The following is a 21,192-nucleotide window of genomic DNA, read 5'->3' on the forward strand; positions in this document are numbered from 1 at the left end:
ATTATAGATATATAAATGGCTTGAGAGTCCTTGAAGAGAACACCAAGTTTCTAATACAAAATGTAATATTATAAGATTCATTCCCTAGTTCCCTAATCTCGGTATGCAAAGATGAAGACCATGGAATATAATGACAAACTGAAGGAGGCTGCTTAATGTGTGAACAAATTACTGAAGGTAAAATGAACCTTGATAGTGCATTGGGTAAGCATTTGGCTACTAATCAAAAGATTGGCAGTTCTCATTCAAGATCCACTCCATAGAAGAAAGGTATGACTGCCTACTTCTGTAAAGATGTGATGTTGTGGAGTTTTTTTAAGTGCCATCAAGTTGGAGCCTACCATAGCAACTCTGTTGGACGTTCTACTCTTTTCTGAAGGGAATTTGTTGTTGTGTGAGCTATCAACTCATACTGATGCTCCAGTGGGTTTTCAGAGGAAGTAAATCTCACAGAGGATTGCTCATCTTTCTCCTTCCCAGCAGTTGTTGGGTTCGAGCCACATGGCCTTGAGTTGGCATTACAACTCCTCACCACTAAGCTATCAGAGCTGTTTTCCTGGGCCATCAAAGAGAAATTAATAAATCTTAAAGCTCACTTAATGTTGTTGTTGTATACCATCTAGTCAGCACTGGCCCACAGTTGATCCTCCAATGGATTTTCAAAGGCAGTTAATTACAAAAGAGGAGATTACTTACCCCTCTTCTGCTGAGCAGCAGGTGGGATTTGAACTGCATGCCTTCAGGATTGTAGTGCAGCTTCTTGCCTCTAGGTCACCAGAGCTCCCTCATAGAAAGAAAAATGTTTTGCAGCAATTCATGTTGTTAAGTGCTGTTAAGTCATGAATAACTCATAGCAACCCTATGAAAAATCTATTTGAATCTTAATTTATCCTTAATCATCTTTATCATCTTTAACACATTTTAGTCCATTGCCTCAGACATTGTATTAATATACCTCACTGAGGTCTTCCTCTCCTTTGCTGATGTTTCACCATTCTAAGGTTGTCTCTTTCCAAGGAATTGCACCTCCTAACAACATGTCCAAAATATGTGAGACAAAGATTTCCTGTCTTTGCCTCCAAGGAACATTCTGGTTGCATTTTCTCCATGACATCTGTCTGCTTTTGCAAGTCCATAGGATATTTGATACTCTTCTCCAACAACACAATTAAAATGCATTGATTCTTCTCCTGTCATCCTTATTCATTGTCCAGCTCCCAGATCAGTTTCCAGACTGACGTGATTGCTTTTCACTATTCTGGAGAAGTCCCTGACAACAGACTTTCCCAACGCAATTCATCTTTTGGTTTCCTAGCTGCGGGTACCAAGAGTATTGATTGTGAAGCCAAGAAAACTGAAGCTGTTAACAATTACAATCTCTTCACTGTCTATTATGATGCTGCTAATTGGCCCAGTGGTGAGAATCTTTGTTTTCTTGGTGTTGGGCTTCAATCCATATTTAAGGCTACAGTCCGTGGTACCACCATTTAAAAGAAAACAGACGGCATCGACTTCACTGGACAGATTGCACAGGAATCAGATTTACTACTTCTTTGGAAAGAATTGTTGGAGGAACTCAGTAGCAGCAGTCAAAAGCAGGCCATATGTGAGCAGTGGAACAGACCATAACTTAGTTACTCAGGTGCACGTTCAAATGGAAGTTGAAGATAATATACAAGTCCAGAAGAGCCAAAATACAACCTTAAGTCAATCCCACCTGAATTTAAAAATCATCTCAAGAACAAGTTTGTGGCATTGAACACTAAACATCAAAGACCAGATGAATTATGGGATGATAATAAAAATATCATTCCTAAAGAGAACAAAAAGTTGTTACAAAGGCAGGAAGAAGAAAAGATCAAAATAAATGTCAAAAGAGACTATGAAGATTATACTCAAGTGTCGAGAAGCCATAATAATGGGAAAAGATTCTGTAGTAAAAGAGATGAGGAAAAGATTTCAAAGGTCAGCTCAAGAAGAAAAAGCAAAATATTACAACGGAATGTGCAAAGAGCTGAAGTTGGAGAATAAAAAAGGAAGAGCTTGTTCTGCATTTCTCAAACTAAAAGAACTGAAAAGCAAATTCAGGCTTTGAGTTGCAATCCTGAGAAAGTCTATGGGGAATTTTTTTGTTGTTGTTGCAATGGTTCAGTAAAAATTTATTATTAATTATAAAAATATCCTTAAAGATAGATACAACAAAATCATTTTATAAGCCCAATTTATATGTCTCAATATATCTACAAGACTAAAATACTATTGTAACTTACTTTTTTCTTTTACTTTTTCAATTTTTTAAAAAAAAACTTTTTAAAATTTATTCATTGTTACACATTTTCCTTCCTCCCTTGATGGGAAAAATATTGAATGATCCAGGAATCATCAAGTGAAGGCGGAGGTAAAACATACATGAATGGAATATCGTATGTATGAATTATTGTATGAAACCAGTTTTAAAAAAGAGAAGATGGAGGGAATACGGGGAGTCACTGTACACAAAAAAATTGGTCAGCAATTCAGTCAATAGTGAGATTTTCCCAGGCCTCCTCATCATCCTGACGCTGGCATTTGTAAGAGATGTGGCAGATGATTATATGAGCTCTGGGCTAGGATTTTGTGGGAAAGAAGCAATGGAAGAATGAGAGAATTGGTATACAGATGATATAAAAAAGTGGAATGTTTCACCGTTGTCTTGATAGAGAAAGTCAGGATCATGAGACACATGATTCTGAAAAAAGCCAAAAAAAAAAAAAAATAGAGACTGAGATGAAATAAAAAGAGCTTGAAGTTAGGACTATCATGTTTAATTTAAGATTTCAGAAGGAAGGAAATTCCAGATATGGATAACAGAGTAGATTTTTAAAGCTGAGTAGAAACAGTAGTGTGTTTCCACTGACTTGTTTGTATCTGCTCCCAAAAGCTGATTACTAAACTTTCAGAATATTTTGAACTGTTTGTTAAACATAGCTATCCTTGAAATTGATCATGTTGAGTTTATTTATACCATGAAAATTGGCAAATGCTACAAATAAACACATGTTCTCAGAGATCTGGTTTACCAGTGCACAACTGATGGAAATGTTGTTTGAAGTCAAGATCAAAGAACTTTATATCCATAGAGACTGAGATGCCTATTGCTAGATCAAAAGTTGGAAAGAGACTCAATGAAGCAAGGGTCAATATTTCAACTTTGAAGATAAGCTTTTAAGAAATTTACTTAGTAAATATATTAAGGAACTAAGAACCAATATGTTCTTAATAAAATTGATACTTAGTTCAGAAGTTTTTGGAGTTGTGGGTTTTTTTTCCCCCTTGGCATATATGGCCTCTTAAATAAGCCAGTGTTAGGAGAAAACACATATATTCCAATATTTACCATCAATATGTTATCTTATTTGAACAGTTGCTGATTCAATAATGTACTTGTGCAACAGTAATTTATGCAAGGCACTGTGAGAGGTAGTGGAGACCCTGAAAGAAAAATGTTGATCCTTACTCCCTGGAGCTTACTCTTCAAAGGGATAGTTGTATTAACCTATGTTTAAAAAATAGCTAGAAATCAATCAGTCCCAAAATAATTGTACAGGACACAAGCACTTATACTTACAGCTTTGCTTTGAGATGGTAGAGGAGCAAATGATTCACTATCTTTTAAGTTCATCAAGCTGACACTCACCATCATTGAGCTGATTCCAAGTCATAACTACCCTTCATCAAGTTTCTAAGGCTGAAAATCTAGAAAGGAGAAAACTGCTCATATTTCTTCTATGGAGAACATATGAATTAAAACTGTTGACCTTTTGATTGGCATCCTGACAAGTTACACACTACCTACTTCACATATATACTTGGGGTATATTATCAGAAGGGGCTGGTCCTTGACAAAGGACGTTGTACTTGGAAAAAGAGAAGTTCAATGAAAGAGCAGAGACCCTCAACAGGAAGATAAACAGTTACTGCAACAAGAACAGCTTAAGAACTGAAGAAGTTGTGAGGATGGGCAAGGTTTCCTTTTTCTGTGCATAAAGTGACCAGGAATTAGAGGTGATCCAGCAGCAGCTACAACAAAATGGAAATTTAATAGAATTGTATACTGCTTTTGATATGTTATTGTTGAGTATAGTTGAGTTGGAACCAACCTAGAGCTATAGAGCTGACCCTCTGGCAAATTTTCAGAGGCAGGAATTGACCATATTCATTCTCTCTCTCTCTCTCTTTCTGTCTTTTTCCTGTGAAGTGGAGATTTGGATAATATTCCTTCAGAATTGCAGCACAGCTTATTACTAGTAGGCCGTCAGAAATCCTTTTGATATGTCATATATCAAAATTCATAAAGAAATAGGAAACATTTTTTAGACTTGGCAGCATCATGATAGATGGTTAAGAGATTGAGAGATTGAGATTGTTAACAGCTTTAGTTTCTTTGGCTCTACAATAAACACTCTTGGTACCAGCAGCCAGGAAATTAAAAAAACAAGTCTGCTGTCAGAGACCTCTCCAAAATACTGAAGAGCAACAATGTCAGTCTGGAGTCCAAAGTGCACCTGATACAGGCCATGGTCTTTGCAATTACTTGCTATGCATTGGAAAGCTGGACAATGACTAGGGATGATAGAAGAAAAATTGGTGTCTTTGAGCTGTGGTGCTGGAGAAGAGTATTGAATCTACCAGGGACTACTAGGAGAACAAATAGGTTTGTACTAGAGAGGGTGAAAGCAGGCTGCTCCTTGGAGGCAAGGATTCTGAAGCTTTGTCTGACATACTTTGGACATGTTGCAAGGTACATCAGTCCTTGGAGAGGGATGTCATGCTTGGGAGGGTAGAGGAACAGCACAGGAGAGGAAGATCCTTGATGAGACAGATTGATTCAATGACTGGGGTAATGGGTATAGGTGTATCAGAGACAATAAGATTGACACAGGATAGAGCAGGGTTTAAGGCTGTTGTACATAGGGTCACTTTGAGTCACAGGCCACTGGATGGCACATATCAACAACAGCAAGAAGACTGCAATAGAGATAAAAGGAAGAGAAGTAAAGAGATAAAGAAGTATATGTGAAAGTCTTCCAACTGATTATGGCAAATAGATAGAAGTCAAGTGGAGACTTTGTTACTGGGTTTGCTGATTATTGAGAGATTGTTCAGAGATCTTAATGCTCTCCAAGTTTCTTGAATTCCATTTTTGTGACAACTAAAAGATTTTTTGAAAGAGTAGTAAATAGCATGCCTCCAGAAACTCCACGAACTTTGATAAATGTCAATGGTTGTAGAAGGACTTCAAGACTTTTGTTCATGGGGTCGCCATGAGTTGTGCTGACTCAAAGGCAATCAACAACAATAACAAGTATAAGCTAATTGATTTTTTTTAATTTAGAAATATCATTCTGTGGAACAAACATTGCCGAAGAATAGATAGAATGTTTGTATCAAACAGTGTTCAACTGTAATGATAGAAGCCTGCAACAGAAAGTGACTTTAAAAAAAATAAATGGAGGTGACTTAATACAGGGAATTGAATCATAGAATGATTAAAGTAAGGGTTCTCATGATTCCAGAATACCACAGTGACACTGACTAGACAGAGAAGCTGTTACCTTCCTTACTATAAGAATAATGGGATATCAGGAAGCTGGCTTCGTTGTCAACGCAGCTGTATTTTCAAAACCACAAAGCTAATGGCCAGACCCTGGAAAGGGCACGTTTCCATGACTGCATTCAGCAGCAGCACAAACCAGGAGGTAGAAAGTTGGCTTTTTGCTTCACACTGCTTTCCAATTATAATAATGTAAGCACATCTAGGCAGAAACCAAGATTACCGTAAAAACCCATCTTCAAAGGAGTTTAGGGCTTATGAATTTTAAGAGTTGCAGACTTTGAAATAAAGAAACATGCATTAAGTAGAAGAGCGGCAAGTAAACCACCCCTTAATATTGAACACAAAATTTTTAAGTAGAAGTTACTGATGTGCTGCTCCTGGTTAAGCAAATCATACTTAATCTAGAATGGAAACAACCACAGGCAACGCATGGCAAATTAGAGTGGATCTGGGGAACATTTTAAGTGTGTTGATTGTCACTTTTCAAATTTTGTTACCTCTAGACAAAAGCAAATCCAAGTTATGTGTTTACTTGAACCTTAGTCATTTGGTCTGTGGGGGTGGCGGGGAGGAAATGGGGAGGCTCTTTAAGAATACTATTATTGCTCCTCCTCCTCTTTGTCAAAGCTGATCTTCCAGCAGGTTTCAGAGACTGTAAATTGCAAGGGAGGAGACATCCATTTGAACTGCTTGCATAGGAATTAGCAGCACAACTCCTTCCCCATCACTCCACCAGGCTTCTCTTCTTTGAGAATTGTAATTATAAAAATAAGTAATACAAATGAATAATACCAAATCACAGCTGTTTCTTTTGTGCCACAGAGCTGGAACTGACCTATAGATCATGCTCCAAGGAGTTTTCAGAAACATTAAATTGCACAAGAGGAGATTGTTCATCCTTTTCCTCTGAAACAGCTGGTGGATTTGAACCATGTACCTTTGGGATACAGTATCTGGGGCAATAAGGGTTGGTGTGTAAGAATTAATGACACAGGCTCAGGACAGGGAAGGGTCCAGAGCTGCTGTACATAATGTCACTGTACCTCGCAGGCACATAACAGCAATATGGCACATAACAACAACATACTATATTAGTTGGTTTTTATTTAAGCCTCTTGTTTAGAGTCAACAAGACCTCAGGAAGGGCTTTTGTATTTAAAGTTGGTTGTTACTATATTTTGGAGGAACATTCTTCCTAGTGGTACAGGACTCTTCTGTCGATATGCTGTACTGAGGTAACCTGGTGTTACGGTAATGCTGAATCTTGTGTCATTGGGGTTTCAGATGCCATAACGGTTACCCATGGTGGACAGTGTTTGATGAAGCTCTGAGTTTAAGACAGGTTTTGAAGCAAGAGTGGCATCTACTTCCTAAACAACATGCCTCTGGAAACTCTATGAACTTTGATAAATGCTGATAGTTATAGAAAGGCTCCAGGCCTTTTGTTCATGGGGCCACTATAAGTCATGCTCAACTTAAAGGCAAACAACAACAACCATCACCACCTTTAGGATTAGCAGTGCATCATAAACGTTATAGAATTCAAGAAGACAACACAGTATTTTTATTATTGTAAACAGATACATCTCAAATCAATAGTTTTCCTATATTTTTGGCTGCAACAAGCTGATTTTAGAAGAGATTCTGGCACTAGGGGCATTAGTGCCAATGTCAGATGGATCTTGGCAGATAGCAGAGTACCAGAGGAATGTCTGTCTGTGTTTCATTAACTATGCAAAGTCATTTAACTGTGTGGATAGTAGCAAATTGTGGCTAACCTTAAGGAAAATAGGAGTCCCAGAACAATTGATTGTGCTTAGACGGTCCAACCTATGCTTGGACCAGGAAGCAGTCCTCAGAATAGAGCAGGGAAACACTACATGGTTCAAAATCAGGAAAGGAGTGCACCAGGGTTGTATCCTGTCTCCATAACTTTTCAATCTATATGCAGAACAGATTATTTGGGAAGCTGGGCTTTAGGAAGAGGAATGTGGCATTAGGATTGGAGGAAGACTCATCAACCACCTACGTTATGCAGATGACACAACTTTGCTTGCTGAAAGTGAGGCTGACCTAAAGCACTTGCTTTAGGAGATAAAGGACTGTAGTCTTCAATATGGTTTGAGGCTCAACATGAAGAAGACACAGATTCTTACCATAGGAACAATTGGCAGCACCATGACAGATGGAGAAGAGATTGAGACTTTTAAAAATTACAGATTGCTCAGATACACGATCAACACTCTCAGCACCTGCAGTCAGTAAATGAAAAGACAAATTTCACTGGGAAAATCTGCTGTCAGGGATATCTTCAAAGCGCCCAGAAGCAAGAATGTCAGTCTAGACATTGCACCTAATCCAGTTTATGGTCTTCGAAATTACTTGCTATGTATTAGAGAGCTGAACAATGACTAAGGATGACATAAGAAGAATCAACGCCTTTGAAATATGGTGCTAGAGGAGAATCCTGAACACACTATAGACTGCCAATAAATCAAATGGGCCTCTTGGAGAGGGTGAAACCAAGTTTCTCCTTGGAGGCTAGGATTTTGAAACTCCATCTCACATACTTTGGGCACGTAGCCAGGAGAGATCAGTCCTTGGAGAAGGACATCATGCTTGGAAGGGTGGACAGACAGCGCAGGAGAGGAAGACCTGAGATGAGATGGATTAACACAGTAACTGGAGCAATGGGGGCTGGTGTGTTGGAATTAGTGAGACTGGTTCAGGACAGGGCAGGATTCAGGGTTGCTATACATAGGATAACTCTGGGTCCCAGGCGATTCAACAGCATATAACAACAGCAACAATGTATTTTAAGCTAATTTTAATAATTGAAAGTATGCATCCAATTGTGGATACAGAGGTTACCTTTGGAATGCTGAAAATAGTAAATGTCTTTAGAGGCAGTGGTGATACCTGGAGGTCATGGAGGTAGGGTTACAGTTGGGAAATCCTAAGAGATTCCCAGGCTTCACACTGGTTCTTTCTGGTTCCTTCCTGGCTGACTAAGAGAAATAAAAATGAGCATTTTTAAAGTTGTATTGAAATGCTGGAATGATAGCCAGAATAATGAAGTGAATGTGTAATGACATCTAATGTAAAGTTTATCTCCCTCTTAGAAAACAATGACATCATTTGTTACATGGTTACCAAATCTCTTGAATGGCATGACAAAGGTCATTAATTGCAGGCTCTTTACCACTTGCTTGTATAAAAAAAATTCTGATGAGTGAAATATCTCAGTCACAAAAGGACAAATACTGCATAGTGCCAATGTTGTAGAACGGGACTGACCTTGAGGTTGGGAAGAGACAGAAAGATTGGATAAATTATGTATACTGCATTGAAACAGATGAGGGAGAGAACAGTTTAAAAGAGATATATGATTGGGTATTATGACAAGAGTACAGAATGGATGTTGCATATTGGGGGGGAGGCATTGGACACCAATGAAGGAATTTTTCTTTTACTTTTCAAGTAGAGGAGCAAACTGGGGGTAGTGATGGGCAGGGAGAAAAGTGCAACAATGAATGAATGGAAATCCAAAGCCTCTGTGAATGTTCATTTAAATTAAAAAAAAATACATTTTAAAAAAGTTCTGGAAAAAGTTCTGAAATATCATCTTCATTCTTTTTCCTACTATTAAATTTTACTTATTTTTATTAATTGTACTTTGGGTGAAAGTTTACAAAGTAAATTAGTTTTTCGCTCAACAATTTGTACACATTTTGCTTCATGATGTTGGTTGCAGTCATATCAATGTAAAAGCACTCTTTCCATTTCATCCTTGAATTCTTGGTTTCCAGCCGTCCTTCTTTTTCCTTCCTCTCCTGACTTTCTGAGCTTTCTATTTTTGGCAATTGTGCCATTTAGTTTGAATTGTTGACTGTAGTAAGGAGTACATTCTTCTCTGACATTATTCACTTTAAATGCCTGGCTATGGTTTGACTGAAAGTTGACCACCAGAGTTGAATTCAGGTGCAGGTTTGAAAGGTATCTGAGAACCAAAGTCTCAGTAATTCCACCAGACGCTATGAGAACAAGAAATCTAGTGGTTTTTTGTGACTTTGAGTTTCGTTCTACTCTTTTTTGGGTAACATTTCCTATAGTAAGAAAAGAAATATAACTCAGTCTTATTTAACAGAGGTGATCAAACAATGTTAGTAGAAAACATTCCTTTCATTTTTTAAATTATTTTATTATTCTGAAAAGATATTTTTATGTTAACAGTTTACTGTAAATATGTAAATTTTAATTACTTTTGTCAAATTTAGTTTCCTATTATGTTTCTTTCACTCCTTAAGTATAAAATTTCCATGACTCCCAAGTTTTTCTATGCCATAGCTTTCATGTCCTCTTTTAATTGATAATTTGCATTAATCAGTTTATCATTGATGTCAAACTGATTATAGTGGTATTTTATAATTGTATGGTATTTCTTTTGGTATCAGTAATAATCTCAAATCAATTAAAAATATAACATATGTTGCCAATATTTTTCTGTTGTTCACACCAATTGAATAGTCAAACATTTTATTAGACTTTAGAGAGCTCTAGTGGCTTAGTGGTAAGGAGTTGCTCTGTAGCCCACTGTCAGATGTTTCAAATCCACCAGCTGCTCCTCTGGAGAAAGATGGGTAATTTCCTCCAGGTGATTTATATTCTTTGTAAGTTCCCTGGAGAGTCAGCCAGCAGTGGGTTAGTGTGTTGATTTATTAGACTTTACTTTCACTAGAAATTAATGAATTGTTGCTTTTGATATATTCTAGGGGGGGAGAAAAACCAAATTAGAGGTTACAAACTGCTAGTGCAGGTGGGAATAATTTTTGTCTTACTCTTGCAAATTTTACAAAGATAAACACATGATGAGGGCTTCTCCCAGGGCTCTGACTGAAAGCCTAAACTTCATTGGCTTTTGAGTAAATATACTTCTAGTTATTGAATAGAAATTTGGAGAAGGGAACATGAATCAAAGGGAAACTGGGGATGATACAAAGGTTTTTGCATTTCACTGCCAACCCAAAGAGTTGTGGTTCAAATCCAATAGTAATTCTGTGGAAGAAGGCTGGACAGGACAGTCTTCTCCCATTCAATCTCCAGCCTCTGAAAACCCACTGAAAGGTCAGCTGTGAGTCATTTCTGAATCAGAAGCAACGAGGTAAGTTTCCTTACTAGAGAACGAAGCTCTGATGGTAAAATTTGATATGAACCTATCAGACTGCAATTCTGCAGGAGATGTACAGTCTTCTCCTGAGTCAGAAAAGTGAGGTCTTTTGGTGGGGAATTGCATCCCTGGTTAAAATGCAGCCCAGCAACTGTTGTTTCATGGTCCGTGAAGTAAGGATATTTCTTACATTTTCAAATGATTGGAAAATTCCAAGAAGTATTCTTTCTGCAACATGGAAATTGAAATGGATTTCAAATACGGAATTCAAATTTCTATGTTGCTATTGGCATTGTATCTGAAAAGGGCCATGGCGATTTATCAACATGTTGTCTCTGACCAATGCTGTGAAACAATGGCAGAGTTGAGTAGTTACTCAGAGTTCCCAAACAGAAAATATTTTCTCTCTGGCCCTTCAAAGAACAACTTTGCTTACCCCCTGGTCTATAGTTATTCTAATTAGCAATAAAATGTAAATGTTTGACAACTGTAATGCTTACTGTAAGCTTTCCCTGGGGCCTGAAAGCCAGAGAGGACAAGTTACCTGTCCTCTCCTAAAGCCCAGTCCCAATAAGGCCACTTGTGTCAGCAGTCTGTGCCAACAGATAACAGAAGAAAGAAAAGAGCTGGCCAGCAGAAACATAGGCTCTGAGGCCAGAAGAGGGGCAGGCCTAAGCAATATGTAGTTGGTGGAGCAAGTAACATTGCCCACTAGGCCACCAGATCTTCCTTTCTTGTTGACCAGAGACTATAAATATCTCCAAAGCTTACCCTTTGTCTGTGTTGATGCTGTATTGGTTTTCAACCTGCTCACACCTGGTGCTATTTAAACAGCCTGTTGTTGTACACAGCCTCCAGCATTGTTGGCATGTTCTCTGGATTCCACTAATTAAGGGACCTACTGCAGAACCTTTTACTTACTGTTTTAGGTTTACTTCAGTTCTAACAGATGTAGGCCTTACTAAAACAAAGATGTGAATAATGTAGCCATTTTCAACACTATGCCATGCCCCTGAGGGAAGAGATTTTTTAATCACTCAGTCTTTTGTTAGTCTTCACACCAAGAAGCAGCAGGCCTCCACAGCTCTTGCAAAGGCAATCTTACTCTCATTAAATAGAAAGATGGTAAATAAAATTAAATTTCAAGCTGTCCTGCTGCTTAAAAAATATCTCTATGAAAATTCAATCGGTATCACACTTTTAATTTCACGTTGGCCAGTCAGTATCTTTTTACATCTAGTGACAAAAGCATGGCAGGCTTCTAGGCAATTGTTGCTTTTTCTTGAATGGGAATTTCCCCGCTGGGTACTGAAGACCCAGGTAGAGATGCCAATGTGTGATCAGCATCAGTCAGAATTCCGTTCAGCTGTATGCAACATAAAGTACATAAACCTAACTATGCAAGATTGGCTTTGGGTGTGTTTAACTTAAGTTCAGAGGTAAGGAAATCACGGCAAAGCAGATGGGGTGGCGTGAGGAGGCTGCTGCTTGCTTTATGCTCTCCTTTTCTTGACGTTGGTTTCGCTTCTTAAGACATTCAAGGAGATGGATTGATAGAGGGGTTGTGAGGATGGCACACGACAGGGCAGAATTTCATTCTATGGTAAATTAGAGCCAACTCGATGGCACCTAACCACAAGGATAATTGTGATTTTATCACGTGGAGATTACTGAGGACTTAAATCCCATGTCCACACAGGTGTCTCGGGAATGCCGGAAGGTAGGCACCGTTGTCATCCACATTTGACAACTGGGAAACTAGAGCTCAGAGAAATCATAAAATCTGCCTCAGGCTGCATAGCTTTAAGCAGCTTCTAACCCTGCTGCCTGGGTTATAGATAATTCAAAGATGTACTTTCTTGTAGGCCCTACCTCCTCTGTCCTGCTGGGTCTCTAGGAGTCAAAATGGACTCCGTGGCATTCAGGTTTTTGGTTTGGTTTTAACATTTTGACCAATAGTTACAAGATGTCTGTTTTATATTTGAGTACCTAATCATATATTCGAAACGCAAAGTGTACAAGTCTAAAAGGCATTGGGTATTTTTAAAATAATTTTTTAATTATACTAATTTACAAAATTCGAATACATTGTTTTTCAGAAGATTCTTCCAATTTCCCTCACGCCCCCACCCATCAAGTTGTACAACTCTGTGATTAATTTCCCCTTCCCAAACATCTTCATCCCTCTGCTTCCACCCTCCTTCCCCCTGCATCCCTCCTCCTCGCCCCCCCCCCCGCATCCTTATACTCATTCTACAATAATGGTTTTATGTAATACTTGTCCTTGTGGGACGGAGTTCACCCAGTCCCTCCCAAGATAGGTAATAATTTACAAAATCACTGCTCCTGCGTGTTGCACAGCATTCCATCATATGAATGTACCACAATTACTCAATCCCTCGACTGTGGTTGGATATCTGAGCTGTTTCCACGTTTTTGCAATGGTGAATAATACTGCTATGATAATCAGGAATTCTGCAGTAAAAAACAAACATTAATGTTGTGCTTTCCAAGCCCTGTTTTAAGATCCCTTCAAGTAATAATTCATGAAAATGCACCAGCTGAGGCTGTCCTTTTTAATAAGGTTTCCCTGAGAAGTCTGCATTTATCTCATTGGCTAATATCCTATCACATGGCCTTTATTTCTGAAAAGATGTCTGGGAAGCTAAGAATTTTCTAGGCATGTTTGTCACCGGAACAAAATTTAAATTCTCCATATAAGAGAACAGAGCAATCAGCAGGGTATTCCAAATGTAAGTAAGGGGACTCCACTGTTTTGGTCACTTTCTCATCTCAAAATGTTAAAGACATGAATCACCCAGACTTTTACAGTAATTTTGGTTTTACCATGGCATAAACTGGTGATGGTGGTGGCTTTCCCCACTCCCATCCGTGCTGAGATTGAGAGTCACTGATCTATAGTGTCACAGTTTGGGGATTCAGAAAGAACAGCATGTTGTTGTTATGTGCCGTTGAGTCGACTGCGACTCATAGCGACCCTATGAGAACAGCATAGGAACCCTCTTTCTCAGGAGAGTATTTGGGGCAAGGAAAAGAAATCTTCTTGCCATTGTGTCACAGTCTACTTTTAGCTGACCCTCTGTTGATTTTCCAAGGATGTAAATTACACAAGAGGATGACACTTTTTTCCTTCCTCTGGTTCAATTTGAACCACTGGAAAGGTGTATCCTTTGGATTTCAGTGCAATGCCTTGTAGTTTAGTGCCCCTGGGACATCTTCCACAGCACTAGCTCTTCTGTACTTTTCCGTAGATTTATTATACTCTCTTCTAAGATTACAGACTTCGGGAAGGAACCCAGAGTAGGTACTTGAGGATACCTGGTGGCACAGAGAGTTAAGCTGTGGCCTACCAACTGAAAGGTTACAAGTTGAACCTCATGGTGGTTCCATGGAAGAAAGAGAAGGCAGTTTACAGGCTCATTTCTACTCTCCAGAGTTGTAGAGTCGCTATGAGTTAGAATTGACTCAATGACATTTGGTAGGTGGGTAGTTAATCAAACTTTGTTTTGGCCTAAAGCTAACAAAGTCAGTTTATTGTAACACAGTTTCAATTTAAGTACAATTTACCGTTTCCTCTTAATGTTTACCTCATGGATTCCAAAGTATAAGAGGTATAGACTACATAAATGTACCTTGTAACTGAAGTTATTAAAACATTCCAGTTATTGCCAGTATCTTCCAAGGTGCTCTATGGTGTTTATAGAATATTAATGGAGGAGGAGAATTTTATTGTTGTTTAACCTATCCCCGTGATTTTCATTCTTTTTATTTGATGAGTAAATTGAATCTCATAATGGTGACATTCTACTTACAGGATCTTTGTAGTTAATGTTTCGCTTTGCTTGTATTTAATCCTTGACACTTCTATTGCATGAGTGGTAGCTAAACTCATTCTCACTATCTCAGACCCTTCTGTGAAGAGGCCGATCTAAGGGAAGATGAAATATCAGAGAGAAGCAGCAATAATATTTTGGTCTCATTTTTTACACCCTGTTTAGTGTTAAATCATAAGCCTCTTTTAAAAGTAAAAGATAATTTCATATTACGAAGTTTAAATTTGCTTCTAAAAGGAAAATGCTTTTGGAAATTGTGACAAAAGTAATAGAAGTCCCTACTTTTATAGCTTAGAGAAGCTTTAAAAAATATTAAATTATTTTTGCATGGAGGTAGAAAGGGGGGGAGTTGCATTTTCACTTGCTGACATATTATATTACTGTAAACCGTCACACAGAGAAAACCATTACCAATTTATTTGTCTGGATTCTTGATAAAGAAACCAATTATCTGGGTTTATTTATTTATTTTATTGGAATAATTATGAGTTTCACATTCCTTTTATCAAGGAACTCTGATTTCTTGAAAAGAGCATGGATTTAGCACAAAGACCTGAGCTTACAACACTGCCCTTTCAATAGTGGGTGATGATCTTGGACAAGTCTTTGATAACATTTAATCTGAAGATCCTTTTTTTGTAAAACAGAGACAGTACCCCTTAAAGTTGTTGTGAGGGTTACATTTCAAATAATGATTTATTTCTGCTTTCTTTTTTTGTGTTTCCTTTGTGCAGAGGGAGAAATTCATAAAGCTCCTGGATCAGTTGCACAACTCTTTAAGGATTGACCTGTCAAAGTATAGGGTATGTACAAATTGTTTTCCTAAAATATTGTCTTTGGTCCAAATAGCTTCATGTGGTATTGTAAAACTATCCCCCTATAAAATGGCAAAGGGAAATAATGATTTCAAATGCTGTTACATGAGAAGGGTCTCTGTTGGAAGCTAGCTAGCTAATCTCCATTGTTGTCAAATGCATTTGCCCACATAAAACTGCAAAAATCTTCCCTGTGTGCATGTAAGCACACACATGAACACTTTCTCGTGTGTGTTGTGCATGGTTTTAATGTTAGAATTATTTTCTGTTAACCACCCAAACCCCAAAACCAGCACAAAACATGATTGGTGCTTGCGAACCCTTCAGTAGGTTTCCAGGGCTTTAATCACATAGGTGGAGGCTGCTCATCAGCTGATTCATAAAGCATAAAGAGACCCAGGCCTCTAATTTGAAGACATACCCCAATGACTACGATATTGTTCTAGTTAGATTTGGTCTGTAGAATTCCTCCTAGATTCACAATTTAATCTGTTGTTCCTAGATCTGTACCATATGCTTTAAAAAATGTCATTCAGTATTATTACCAACAGATTGGTACTTTGTTCCATTGAAATATTCCAATAAGAAATATTACATAGTTTATAATAAATGTGTCTAATCTGATGAACTATTAATTATTAGGAAATGATATGTAGGGCAATATTTTATCAGTTATATCTGCATTGTAAATGTTTTTCTAACCCTGTGAGTTATTATACATTAAAGAGATAGTAATTTAATCTTCTGGTATGCTTATACAAGATCACAAGAGAAGAATATTAAGTATTCAAGAATATTGCCATTTGATTGTTAAACATCCATTATTTAAATTTACATAAATTAAATTAATATAATAAAGTTAATGTTGTTATGTGCCATTGAGTCACTTGCGACTCATAGCAACCTTCCCCAGTAGCTCTGAACTCTGTGCTATCTGGTGCCAGTATCTCTGTCTCTGACATACCTACCCACACTGGCCCAGTTATTGTCACTCCATCCCTCCAGGGTCTTCCTGTCTTTTGCTGTACCTTCATCCTTCCAAGCGTGATGAAGGACTGGTCCCTCCTGGCAACATGGCCAAAGTATGTAAACCAGAGCTTCACAATCTTAAAGAAGCAACTTGGTTTCAACCTCTCTAGGACAGACCTGTCTGTACTCAAAATTCATTGCATCCTAACTATTTCTTTCTCACCATTCTTTCTACTTTTGAGGTTATTTTTGTATATGTATACTTGGTGAAAATGATATCCAATAGTGGGCAGCTACATTGTTCCTCTTTTGCAAATTTAATTATACTATATTAGCTTTATATTAGATTTATCAACAATCTGCGTTATGCAGATGATACAACCCTGCTTGCTCAAACTGAAGAGGACCTGAAGCACCTGCTGCAGAGGGTCAAGGACTGCAGCCTCCAGTATGGATTGAGGCTCAATGTCAGGAAGACAAAGATTCTCACCACTGGGCCAATTGGCAGCTTCAGGATGGATGGTGACGAGATTGAGATTGTACACAGCTTTAGTTTGCTTGGCTCCACAGTCAACACTCTTGGCACCTTAAAAGGCGCATTGCCATGGGAAAGTCTGCTGTTAGGGACCTCTCCAAAGTACTGAAGAGAAATGGTGTCTCTCTGGAGACTAAGGTGCGTCTGATACAGGCCATGGTCTTCGCAATCACTTGTTATGCATCAGAGAGTTGGACAATGACCAAGGAGGATAGAAGGAGAATTGATGCCTTTGAGCTGTGGTGCTGGAGAAGAGTACTGAGAATACCATGGACTGCTAGGAAAACAAACAGATTTGTCCTGGAAAGGGTTAAACCGAGTGGCTCCTTGGAGGCAAGGATTCTGAGGCTCCGTCTAACATACTTTGGACATGTTGTGAGGAGAGACCGGTCCTTGGAGAAGGACATCATGCTTGGGAGGGTGGAGGGACAGCGCAGGAGAGGAAGGCCCTCTATGAGGTGGATTGATTCAGTGACTGGGATGATCGGGATGGGAGCGTCAGAGAAAGTGCAATTGGCACAGGACAGAGCAGAGTTTAGGGCTGTTGTACATAGGGTCGCTATGAGTTGTAAGCGACTCGACGGCACATAACAACAACAACGATATCCTAATTTCACATTTAGAGACTATCAGAAATTATAATAGCAAAAGTTATCAAAATAATTTTAATGTGATAAGTGAGACTAACGAGAAAGAATACGCATACTAAGCTTCAAGGAGTTTTGATGCAAGCAGGGAGTTGAGGTCGCGTTATTTTCTATCATTAAGGCTCCTATTTCAGCTAAAGTTTATGAATGCCTAGAAGTTCACTTTTTCTTCCTTCATGACTGTTCAGAAAGCCCATCCGAAAGTGTATTATATTGCTCAACTATATCATTCTTAATCAAATTACTTTCATTATTTGATATTTCCTTTGCTTCAAAATTTTACACATCTGTATTTTTTAATAGCGTTTTGTAACCAACCTCACCCACAAAAAAAAAAATAAAAATATCAAAACAGTTTTTCAGGGACAGACTAGTACAACCTTAGGTTTTTTTAACTTGTATGAGTTCATTTCTTATTAAAAAGAAATCTAACACGTTTAAAAATCTTCAAAGTATTTCTGAAAAAAAACCTGCCTTCAGAAATTTGTAAATATTATTTCAAATATATGTTGCCTTTTCTACATTGTGTAACAAAAATATATTATGAATAAATATAGGTGACTTTGGATTATTAATCTTGGACTAAAATATTTTATGTTTTCACTGAATTTTAAGAATAAATAGAAAGCATATTTCTCTAGGTTTGTTGTGTACCATCAAGTAGGAACCAATCACAGCTGACCCACCAGTCGGTTTCCAGAGGCAATAAATCATAATGGAGGATATTTCCCATGTTTCTCCCCTGGAGCAGCTGATGTTTTAAACCACAGACTGTTAAAAGAACAAATAGGTCTGTCGAGGAGTGGGTGAAACCAGGCTGCTCCTTGGAGGCAAGAATTTTGAGGCTCCATCTGACATACTTTGTACATGTTGCCAGAAGGGACCAGTTCTTGGAGAGGGATATCATGCTTGGAAGGGCAGAGGGAAGCATAAGAGAGGAAGACCCTGGATGGGAAGGACTGACTCAGAGACATTGGCTCAAGATAGAGCAGGGTTAAGAGTAGTTCTACATGGGGTCGTTAGCGACTCAACAGCACATAAGAACAACACAACAGCCCTTATGCTGGCATCAAAATTCCATACTACTAGGACTAAGGAGAATATATTAAGAAGTTGCTTATCTCCTATAGTTTTGCGATAAAAATATTCTAAGAATAATTTAAAGATAATTTGAGTCACTAGTAATGCTCAAGTGGCTATGTACTTGACTACTAGCCAAAAGGCTGTCAGTTTGAACTCAGAGACCAATCAGAAGATGTGGTTGTGTACCATTGAGTTGGAACTCATCCATAGCTTACCTTCAAATTGTTTTTTAAAGGCAGTAAATTGCATGGGCTTTGATTGCCCATCTTTCTCCCATGGAGAAGCTGGTGGATTTGAACCACTTAACTTTGGATTGGCTGGACATCTCCTTACCACTAAGTCACCAGAGCTCCCTGGATCATCCTGGTGATTTGCTACTGAGAGATCGCAGACAGGAAAATCCCCTGGAGCAGTTCTGCTGTGCACACACAGGGTCATGGAGTTGACATAAATCAGAATCAATTCAACACTAGCTAGCAACAACAACAAAGGAATATTTTATACATTTTACACATTGCCCCCTCCCCCAGGAAACTAGTGACGTTTATTTTCATTACTTGGTGGTAACTTTATCCTGTATGTTTTCTCTTTGCAAATTAAACAGGAAAATTTTCCTGCCAGCAATGCTGAGAGACTGCAAGATCTGAAATCAACTGTTGACCTGTTAACAAGCATCACCTTTTTCAGGCTGAAGGTATCTCATTTAGTTTCTATTTCTGCTTTGGTAAGGGATAGAATACACTTCTTGTTAAGTGTTTTCTAGTTGTACTCACAGTGACCCTATGAACGAAAGTCCTGAACACTTAAAATTTTCATTGTTTCTCTAAGTTCATAGAGTTTCCCCAGAGGCAAGCTATTTTGGAAGTGGCTGCCACTCCTGCTTGCAAACCTATTTTAATTTGAGAGCGCCACCAATTACTGTGCGCCAAGGGTAACCATTATCACATTTGACACATCAGTGTCATAGTGCTTATTCTCTATAGCAAATTGACTTCAAAGAATGTTAGGCTGAAAACACACTTATCCCCTGGTAAATTCTTGCTTTATCCTTTCAACCACTGCTCTTCAGCCCCAGTGATTAAGTTGCACTGCCTTCTGGAGCCAAATGAATCTTTTAATATGGTTTGAATGTCAGCATTTTCCTAATTGTTGTTTGAAGAACAGATTGTCCTGGCCATTTAGGGTATTCTGATACATTTGGCTAAAACTTAGTTTTACATTAAATCTATCTGAACAAAAATATTAACTCTAAATAGGCATGGCTCCTTTAAAAAAATCCTGAAAAATATTAAATGGAAATGGGGTTCCCTTCTTGATTTGGAGTAACTCAGATTATTGCTTACTTTATTTTTTTTAAGGATGTCAGTTTTTCTAAATATTCTAGCGTGCATGTAGGACTCCCAATTGTAGCCTTTTCTGCTGACTACCTGAGAATATATTTGATCACTTAATTTATGAATAAAATTTGCTATGTTCTACCAGAATATCTAAATAATTCTTCCTGGGTATTCACTTCAACTTATCTGGTTCTATTCAGTTACAATCTTAGCTAATAGACTAAACTCAGGTTAATGTTCAAGTTAAGCCATTAAGAAAACTTCTTACCAGGCTATGAGTTGATATGTTTTTCTCTCTTTGAGAATATTATGCTGTTTATTCATAAAATTTTCAGACAAAGAAGAAAAGGTAGGAATAAGTTTGTTAGTTTTTAAGTTATTATTTCTTTTTTTTTTTTTGGTAAAAGGCAGTGAATATGATTCTTTACGAGAGGCAGGAAACAAAACCTTACACTATGTCAAGTATCATTTTGATTCTTTAAAATGTGTTTAAAATTTATTTGGTTTAAAGTCAGGGATAATTTGATGATGAGATAAACAGAAAAAAATGGCAAATGAATTTTATTTTCAATGTAAATTCTGATGGACTGGCGGTAGTTGCTGGCACAGTGGATGTGAATGAGAGTAAGGGCTCAGTGGGAGAATTTACTTTGTATTAAGACATCTGTCACTGACACTAAGGTGTGGGGAAACGGTGAAGGTCGGAATGCTAGGACACTTTCTATGCATTTGCCATTCCTCAGAAGCAAGACTTGCAGTTTAGAAAAGAAAATATCCTCAAACTTTCAGTTCTACCTTCCCTAATCTGAGGTGATGACTGCTTTCTATTTAATTGGAAAACAAAAAAAAAAACCATCCAAAACACACATGGAATCAATGAAGACAGCATTCTCCTCCTCCCAAAATACAGCCCTTCTGCTTATCTAGTGACTAACCTGCATTTGTGTCCATATGTTCCTGTAGACTACTATTGATGAACTGTCTCATAGAAAGGATTATCTGTTCCACCTGTGGGATTGATTCTGTTTCCTCCTATGTACTAAAGCATCAATTCAGCAATCTTCTTATTACTAAATCATTAATTTTCTATCATTCCCCTGACCAAACAATTATTTTTCCCGTCTTAAAATACTTCCTGGCCTCACTTTATCCTACAGTGATTATCCACATTGTTTTCTGCCCCCTTTAA

The 21,192-nt window shown here is 38.0% G+C and overlaps 1 protein-coding gene across 1 annotated transcript in view; it reads left to right on the forward strand.

Annotated features, from left to right (window-relative positions):
* UNC13C (unc-13 homolog C (C. elegans)) overlaps positions 1-21,192 on the forward strand; it is a 912,374-nt gene that overhangs the window by 490,286 nt on the left and 400,896 nt on the right. The window contains exons 14-15 of the mRNA XM_006898243.1: positions 15,352-15,420; positions 19,271-19,360. Coding sequence (XP_006898305.1) covers positions 15,352-15,420; positions 19,271-19,360 — 159 coding nt within the window. The remainder of the gene's footprint in view (positions 1-15,351; positions 15,421-19,270; positions 19,361-21,192) is intronic.

The sequence above is a fragment of the Elephantulus edwardii genome, unplaced genomic scaffold, assembly GCF_000299155.1.
Source record: "Elephantulus edwardii isolate Elephantulus edwardi_28Jun2011 unplaced genomic scaffold, EleEdw1.0 scaffold00225, whole genome shotgun sequence".
NCBI classification, from domain to species: domain Eukaryota; kingdom Metazoa; phylum Chordata; class Mammalia; order Macroscelidea; family Macroscelididae; genus Elephantulus; species Elephantulus edwardii.